This window comes from Ruditapes philippinarum, unplaced genomic scaffold, assembly GCF_026571515.1.
Source record: "Ruditapes philippinarum isolate M1 unplaced genomic scaffold, ASM2657151v2 ctg1690_1_1_1_1, whole genome shotgun sequence".
NCBI classification, from domain to species: domain Eukaryota; kingdom Metazoa; phylum Mollusca; class Bivalvia; order Venerida; family Veneridae; genus Ruditapes; species Ruditapes philippinarum.
This window is the reverse complement of record NW_026856982.1, coordinates 219218-228485: the sequence shown is the minus strand read 5'-3', so window position 1 is coordinate 228485 and position 9268 is coordinate 219218. Positions and strand designations below refer to the sequence as shown.

The window sequence follows — 9268 nt, the reverse complement described above, 5'->3', positions numbered from 1 at the left end:
AAATTTTTTTGATAAATTAATTCAAATCTTTAATTCCATTTTTTAAGTAAAACATTTAAAAAAAGTTAAAATATAAAAGTTTATTTTCTAAACCCTTTTGGAAAAACAATTTAAAAATTTATCTTGGGGTTTTAGAGCTTTTTCCAAAAGGGGAAAATCTGATAATAAATAAAAAAAATGGAATCCCTATATAAGAACTCGATTTTTTTCAGCCTTTTCATTGATTGTATTTCCCAAAAGTGCAAAGAAACCCCAAACCCCCGCTAGCACCTTTTAAAGGACAAAATTTATAAAGGGTTTAATGGAAAAAATTTTTAGGGTTAAAAACATAAAAGGGGAAATTTGGGTTAAAAAATTTAAAGATTTTTTTAATTCAAATTTTAAATACGTATAAAAATGATTTTCCCTTTTAGTTTCACCCGCTAAAAGGGGAAGGGGGTTTAAAACCCATAAAAAAACATGAAAACCCAAAATGAATTGAAAAAAACATTTTGAAACCCCAACTTGATATAAAAAGACATTGTAAAAAGCTTAGAAAAGATTCACGCGCCTATTTCTCAACTGGACACTGTAAAGCATGTCCTTTGGTGATAAAAAGATGTGTTCTTATTCCTTTCCAAACATTCTGAAATAGCTTATATGTCATATACAAACAGAAGTTGAAAGCAGTACAAAACAAAACAATATGTTCATATCTCTATTGGATGTTTATCTTCATTTCTTTTTGAACATCTGTACGTGTCAAAATATTTCTTTGTCGCTTGTACTGAACAAATAATAGCCTCATCATTTCAATGAACTGACTGCTTACAACCACGGCATCATAATGTACACATTTTACAAAATTGATATTTATATATTAATATAAAAGTATTATACAAAATTAATATTCAAATATATTAGTTTTAGAATTTGTTTCTTAAAAAAGGATTAGTGTTTCTCGGAATTTGCCACTATTTCGTCATAAGATGGCGGAGGGGCTGATGGACTCAGGTATCCACTCGTGTCTTCATGCGGAACATAAGGCGCTTGATTTGATTGATAATTTGTACCATCATTGTAGCCATAGATAGGGCGAATACTGCCCGGTTGATTCACACCTTGATTTGTTAAGTTTGTTTGTGCAGCATATGGTGGATATGGCGTCATGTTTGTGGGGTAAGGTGATCCCTGATTCACCGGGTACATTGGCTGATTACTAGACTGCATATTTGAAGCGGTGTTCTACAATAAATCAAACATTGACTACAGCTCAAGTCATCGCAATTTATACATAATATATGACAAGAGATATATTTCTTTCTACAACAATTTTTCAAATGTTTTAATTCATGTACTAAACAAAAAGACACACATATATCGTTTCAATCATTTCACAAAATAGACTGATTACTGACTGTTGGTCACTAGTCAGACATAAGATTCTATAGCGTAAAGTATGAAAACATAGCGTAAAGTACAGAAACAAAGATATGTGAATGCTAAACACAAAATGTCAACAAATCGGTAATATGTTTATATATAGCTTCAATTTACTCTGGAAAACATATCATGTGTGATATAAAAACATTGTTATGGCGTTATCAAATCAGGAAGTGTGTGTATTACAATAATAACAAGAGGGCCATGGTGGCCCTGAGTCGCTCACCAGAAACAACTGCTTTTCAGTGTTGGAATGTCAATATATTCTAATATTAAATTTGAGCATAGAATATGTTTAAACAATAATTTGAAGAAATGCCATGACCTGGTGTATTTATGTTTTAGCTTAAACGGGGCTTAAACGGGGCTAATCAAATTAATATGAGCAAACTTGATAAAAGACTACCCAAGAATGCTACAAAGTTTGGTGATAATCTATCAATTATTTCAGTAGGAAATAATGTTCGACGGTTTTTTTTCTATTTTAGCTTTAGTGGCCCCTATAAGGAGCTAATCAAATTTATATTAGTAAACATTTTCAATTTTGTTGTGTTAGGCTGTCTTTAAGGATTCTGTTTTTCTCTATTTTATGGTAACATCAGTGTTATTTGTGTCGTGTGGCGGCCGTAAAAAGTCTCCCCGTACATTTAATCAAAGATGTTATATTTTCGATCCTTGAAGATCGTTCAGCACGACATAATTGTTGTGTATACATGTTATGTGGTATTTTTAGTTTCTTTTATTTGGCCTTTTTCAACTTGGGTGGTTCCAGTATTCCTACTTGAATACTGTCTAATCACCCTTAGGATATGTTGCCTGCTTTTTAAATTGTCTTTTGACGTCTTATCTGTGATATGCAGGCTTCATAACCTCAGATCCCCTTTCAAAATTCCATTTTATTTAGTTCCACCCATTGTTTTTTCGTTTAGGGCACACGCATTTTTTTAATTGGGGACCATACGCCGCTTTTCATGGAATGGCACTTCTGTGTCACATTGAAGGTTCCATGATAACCGCCATATCAACACATCTGCGGATGTTTTAAAATTCAAAATTTCACCATTTTCGTGTTTACATGTTGAATTCTGCTTAAGCCGGTGCCATGGGGCGTGGACGGTAACTTGCACTTTCCAGTAATCAAAGATGTTATATTTTCGATCCTTGAAGATCGTTCAGCACGACATAATTGTTGTGTATACATGTTATGTGGTATTTTTTGTTTCTTTTATTTGGCCTTTTTCAACTTGGGTGGTTCCAGTATTCCTACTTGAATTATGTTGAATCACCCTTAGGATATGTTAACTGCTTTTTAAATTGTCTTTTGACGTCTTATCTGTGATATGCAGGCTTCATAACCTCAGATCCCCTTTCAAAATTCCATTTTATTTAGTTCCACCCATTGTTTTTTCGTTTAGGGCACACGCATTTTTTTAATTGGGGACCATACGCCGCTTTTCATGGAATGGCACTTCTGTGTCACATTGAAGGTTCCATGATAACCGCCATATGAACACATCTGCGGATGTTTTAAAATTCAAAATTTCACCATTTTCGTGTTTAAATGTTGAATTCTGCTTAAGCCGGTGCTAGGGTGCGTGGACGGTAACTTGCACTTTCCAGTACCGTCCATGAACAGGCTCAATCAAACCGAGCCTGCAACATTTTCAATTTTGTTGTGTTAGGCTGTCTTTAAGGATTCTGTTTTTCTCTATTTGATAAAAGAGTACCCTAGAATGCTACAGACAAAGATTGGTGATCATCTTTCAATTGGTTCTGAATGAGAAGATGTTTAAAGGTTTTTTCTATTTTTAGCTTTAGCGGCCCCTAAAAGGGGCCAACCAAATTAATATGAACAAACCTGATAAATAACTACCCAAAAATGCTACAGACAAAGTTTGGTGATCATCCATTTATTAGTTCTGTAGGAGAAAATGTTTAAACGTATTTCTATTTTTAATTTTAGCGACCCATAAAAAGGCTAATCAAATTAATATGAGCAAACTTAATAAAAGACTACCCAATAATGCTACAGACAAAGTTTGGTGATCATCCATCAATAAGTTCTATAGCAATAGACGTGTAAATGTATATCTATTTTTAATTTTAGCGACCCTGAAAGGGGCCAATCAAAATAATATTAGCAAACTTGATAAAAGACTACCCAAGAATGCTACAGACAAAGTTCGGTGATCATCCATCAATTAGTTCTCTAGAAATAGACATTTAAATGTATTTCTATTTTCAGCTTTTGCGACCCCTAAAAGGGGCCAATCAAATTCATATGAGCAAACTTGATAAAAGAGCACCAAGAATGCTACAGACAAAGTTCGGTGATCATCCATCAATTAGTTCTCTAGAAATAGACATTTAATGGTATTTCTATTTTTAGCTATAGAGACCCATAAAAGGGGCTAATAAAATAAATATGAGCAAAATTGATAAAAGAGTACCCAAGAATGCTACAGATAAAGTTTGGTGATCTTCCATCAATAAGTTCTCTAGAAATAGACATTTAAATGTATTTCTATTTTCAGCTTTTGCGACCCCTAAAAGGGGCCAATCAAATTCATGTGAGCAAACTTGATAAAAGACTACCCGAGAATGCTACCGACAAAGTTTAGTGATCATCCATCGATTAGTTCTGTAGGAGAAGATGTTTAAATGTTTTTCTATTTTTAGCCCTAGAGACCCCTAAAAGGGGCCAATCAAAATAATATGAGCAAACTTGATTAAACACTACCAAAGAATGATACAGACAAATTTTGGTGATCAACCATCAATTAGTTCTCTAGAAATAGACATTTAACGGTATTTCTATTTTCAGCTTTAGCGGCCCCTAAAAGGGGCCAATCAAATTAATATGAGCAAACTTGATAAAACACTACCCGAGAATGCTACAAACAAAGTTTGGTGATCAACCATCAATAAGTTCTGTAGGAGAAGATGTTTAAAGGTTTTTCTATTTTTAGTCCTAGAGACCCCTAAAAGGGGCCAATCAAATTCATACGAGCAAACTTGATAAAAGACTACCCAAGAATGTTACAGACAAAGTTTGGTGATCATCCAACCATTAGTTCTGTAGAAAAAGATGTTTAAAAGTTTTTCTATTTTTAGCCCTAGAGACCCCTTAAAGGGGCCAATCAAATTGATATGAGCAAACTTGATAAAAGACTACCCAAAAATAATACAGACAAAGTTTGGTGATCATCCATCCATTAATTCTGTAGAAGACGATGTTTAAAGGTTTTTCTATTTTTAGCTCTGCTGACCCCTAAAAGGGGCAAATTGGATTGATTGACATGAGCAAATTCAAGTGTGACTGTCACAAGGATGCTACTGACCAAATTTGAAGTAAATCTGCATAGTAGTTTCAGCGAAGAAGACGATTGGTGACGCATGACGACGGACAACGGACGCCGGAGCATCCCCCTTTGATTCTAATAGCTCACCCTGAGCCTTCGGCTCTTGTGAGCTAATAAATTATTTTTGTAAATACAAGTATTGTAATACTTATTGGGAAATAAAAGTGTCATTTGTTTTCAAAAACTGAGCAGCTGCACATTGGAACACGAAACTGACGATTGTTTGAGTTACAGATAATTTCATCAGACAAATTTATGCAGAAAGGAGTAAAATGTCCTAGTTAATTGATGCAAACACAGATTTTAAAACATTTTGATGAAAACTTCGTGTATAAGACATATGAACAAAACGGATTCAAATTTTTAATGTAATCACCAGTTACTAAGAAACAAACGTCATTATCTTAATAATGACACGAAATAAGTGATGTTGATAAAAGGCTGTTATGTACAAGAGATAATCAAATAGCATACCTGCACCGTGCCAGAAGTACCCTTGCTGCGTCTCATGCAACAAAAACAACACACGACAATGCTGATGATCAACCCTACACCAACAATACTTCCTATGACTATACCAATAACAACACCATTTGTAAGGTCACAACCGGAACCATCTCCACACGAATCGTAACCATTGCATTTAATGTCTTCATCTATACACCGTGAATTGTCACACACATGACCATAACTTGGACATGATCCTAGAAAAGTTATAATTTAAGGTACGTGAATTTGTATTAGACAAACAACATAAGCCAGTTAAAATGAAAGAGGTAAACGGAATCCGTAAAGAAAGCACAAAACAAAACAAGAGGGCCATGATGGCCCTAAGTCGCTTACCAGAAACAACTGCTATTCAGTGTTGGAATGTCAATATTTTCTAATTTTAAATTTAACCAAAGAGTATGTTTAAACAATAATTTGAAGAAATGCCATGACCTGGGGCATTTAAGCTTTAGCTTAAACGGAGCTTATCAAATTAATATGAGCAAACTTGGTAAAAGACTACCTAAGAATGCTACAAAGTTTGGTGATCATCTATCAATAATTTAAGTAGGACATGATTTTCTATTTTTAGCTTTAGTGGCCCCTTAAAATGGGCTAATCAAATTAATATAAGCAAACTTGATAAAAAGAGTACCCAAGAATGCTACAGAAAAAGTTTGGTGATCATCCATCAATTGGTTCTGAAGTAGAAGATGTTTAAAGGTTTTTCTATTTTTAGCTTGAGCAGCCCCGAAAAGGGGTCAATCAATTAATATGAGCAAACTTGATAAAAACACTACCCAAGAATGCTACTGACAAAGTTTGGTGATCATCCATAAATTAGTTCGTTAGAAATAGACATTAAACGGTATTTCTATTTTTAGCTTTAGCGGCCCCTAAAAGGGGTCAATCAAATTAATATGAGCAAACTTGATAAAACACTACCCGAGAATGCTACAAACAAAGTTTTTGTGATCATCCATCAATTAGTTCTGTAGGAGAAGATGTTTAATGGTTTTTCTATTTTTAGCCCTAGAGACCCTTAAAAGGGGCGAATCAAAATAATATTAGCAAACTTGATAAAAGATTACCCAAACATGCTACAGACACAGTTTGGTGATCATCCATCCATTAGTTCTGTAGAAGAAGATGTTTAAACTTATTTCTATTTTTAATTTAAGCGGCCCCTAAAAGGGGCTAATCAAATTAATATGAGCAAACTTGATTAAAGACTACCAAACAACGCTACAGAAAAAGTTTGGTGATCATCTATCCATTAGTTCTGTAGAAATAGACGTTTGAAGGTATTTCTATTTTTAGCTTAAGCGGCCCCTAGAAAGGGCCAATCAAATTCATATGAGCAAACTTGATAAAAGACTACCCATGAATGCTACAGACAAACTTTTGTGATCATCCATCAGTTAGATCTGCAGAAGAAGATATCTAAAGTTTTTTCTATTTTTAGCTATAGAGACCCCTAACTTGATAAAAGCGTACCCACGAATGCTACATACAAAGTTTGTGGATCATCCATCAATTTGTTCTGTAGGAATAGACATTTAAAGGTATTTCTGTTTTTAGCTTTTGCGGCCTCTAAAAGGGGCCAATCAAAATAATATTAGCAAACTTGATAAAAGACTACCCAGCAATGCTACAGACAAAGTTTGGTGATCATCCATCAATTAGTTCTCTAGGAATAGACATTTAACGGTATTTCTATTTTTAGCTTAAGCGGCCCCTAAAAGGGGACAATCAAATTAATATGAGCAAACTTGATAAAACACTACCCAAGAATGCTACAGACAAAGTTTGGTGATCATCCATAAATTAGTTCGTTAGAAATAGACATTAAACGGTATTTCTATTTTTAGCTTTAGCGGCCCCTTAAAGGGGCCAATCAAATTAATATGTGCAAACTTGATAAAACACTACCCGAGAATGCTACAGACAAAGTTTTTGTGATCATCCATCAATTAGTTCTGTAGGAGAAGATGTTTAATGGTTTTTCTATTTTTAGCCCTAGAGACCCTTAAAAGGGGCTAATCAAAATAATATTAGCAAACTTGATAAAAGACTAACTAAGAATGCTACAGACAAATTTTGGTGATCATCCATCAATTAGTTCTGTAGAAAATGACGTTTAAATATTTTTCTATTTTTAACTTAAGCGGCCCCTAAAAGGGGCCAATCAAATTCATATGAGCAAATTTGATAAAAGACTTCACAAGAATGCTACAGACAAAGTTTGGTGATCATCCATCCATTAGTTCTGTAGAAGAAAATATCTAAAGATTTTTCTATTTTTAGCCCTAGAGACCCCTAAAAGGAGCCAATCAAAATCATATGAGCAAACTTGATAAAAGACTACCCAAGAATGCTACAGACAAAGTTTGGTGATCATCCATCAATTAGTTCTGTAGAAGAAGATGTTTAAAGGTTTTTCTATTATTAGCTCTGCTGACCCCTAAAAGGGGCCAATTGGAATGACATGAGCAAATTCAAGTGTGACTTTCACAAGGATGATACAAACCAAATTTGAAGTAAATCTCCTTAGTAGTTTCAGAGAAGAAGACGATTGTTGACGCATGACGACGGACGACGGACGCCGGAGCATCCCCCCTTTGATACTAATAGCTCAATTTGATTCATTTGAATACAAATGATGACAATGAAATAATTAATAAAAACGATGAAATAAAGATGAAAATCTCAGACTTGGTCGAAAAAGTGATTCCTTCTGAAAATGCATAGGACAGGTAGCCTTTATACATCATGTAATTCTATTCTTACCTTCATCACCAAAACTTGTTATAATAATGGAGAATACGTCAGAGATATATTGGCTTTTCACAGGTACATACTTGATTCGGATATATCGACTGTTAACTGTATATACACCTTCTGGCTTTGACATACCACAAACATCGTATTCTAGTCCTATATTAGGAAATTGTAGATCGCTTCAGAAATTGTAAAACAAATTTATATAATGCACATTAGAAAGGGGAAATTAATACCAGTATGTACTAAACAGGAACCCGCTTTATCTATGGTAAAGATGGTAAAGATAATATCGCACACACGATTGTACACGGACCTTTAGTGTTTACTGAAAATATGAAATTGTAACATAAAACCATATTACAAAAAGTAAACATTGTTACCTTGAACTCGAATATTCGAATTCTCATTGTCATAAAATTCAAGATGACCTTTATCGCAGTCAAGGTTTAAATCCTCAAAATAGAACATTAATTTTGTAAAGGAGGTGTACCACGCTCACAATAGTCAACCGTTTCGTACTGGTAACGTGTGCTTGGTTTTTGGTAAAGCTAGTATAGCACACACGATTGCACACGGAACTTTAGTGTTCATTGAAATTATGAAATTGTAACATAAAACCATATTACAAATATTAGACATTATTACCTTGAACACGAATATTCGAATTCTCATCGTCATAAAATTCAAGATGACCTTTATCGCAGTCAAGGTTTAAATCCTCAAAATAGAACATTAATTTTGAAAAGGAGATGTACCAAGCTTCTACTGTTGTTTCACAATAGCCAACCGTTTCGTATGGGTAACGTGTGCTTGGTTTTTCAAAAAGATTGTCGTCGGTAAGTTGAAGCTTTGTTTGATATAAGGATTCCAGGACGAAACTCAACTCCTTGTTACAAAAGTCTTCCATGCGAACTGAAAGTAAATTAAAGTTATCAGATAATTACAAAATAAAATAGAGAAAAACGGAATCGCTAAAGAAAGTCCAACACGACAAAATTGAAAATGTTGCAGGCTCGGTCTGCTCATGGAAAGTACTGGAAAGTGCAAGTTACAGTCCACGTAGAATTCAACATTTAACAAGAAAACTGTGAAATTTTGAATTTAGAAACATCCGCAGATGTGTTCATACGGCGGTTATCGTGGAATCTTCAATGTGACACAGTAGTGTCATTCCATGAAAAGCGGCGTATATTCCCCGTGTAAAAGAATGT

The 9268-nt window shown here is 34.2% G+C and overlaps 1 protein-coding gene across 1 annotated transcript; it reads right to left on the bottom strand.

Moving 5' to 3' along the window:
* Positions 1 to 508: 508 nt before the first annotated feature.
* LOC132748364 (uncharacterized) lies at positions 509 to 8571 on the bottom strand. Its single transcript, XM_060737952.1, has 4 exons — positions 8438 to 8571; positions 8064 to 8210; positions 5259 to 5488; positions 509 to 1224 (listed from the first exon to the last, which is right to left on the bottom strand). Exons 1-4 carry the CDS (start codon positions 8523 to 8525, stop codon positions 931 to 933), a joined length of 759 nt encoding a protein of 252 aa, XP_060593935.1. The 5' UTR covers positions 8526 to 8571; the 3' UTR covers positions 509 to 930.
* Between the last annotated feature and the right edge of the window lie 697 nt (positions 8572 to 9268).

Coding starts and splice junctions, on each gene's coding strand:
- LOC132748364 (XM_060737952.1), bottom strand. CDS start 8,525: ATGTTCTATTTTGAGGATTTAAACCTTGACTGCGATAAAGGTCATCTT. Junction 8,211..8,437: donor TTCGAATATTCGAGTTCAAG/GTAACAATGTTT, acceptor TTCCTAATATAG/GACTAGAATACGATGTTTGT. Junction 1,225..5,258: donor GTACTTCTGGCACGGTGCAG/GTATGCTATTTG, acceptor GATTTATTGTAG/AACACCGCTTCAAATATGCA.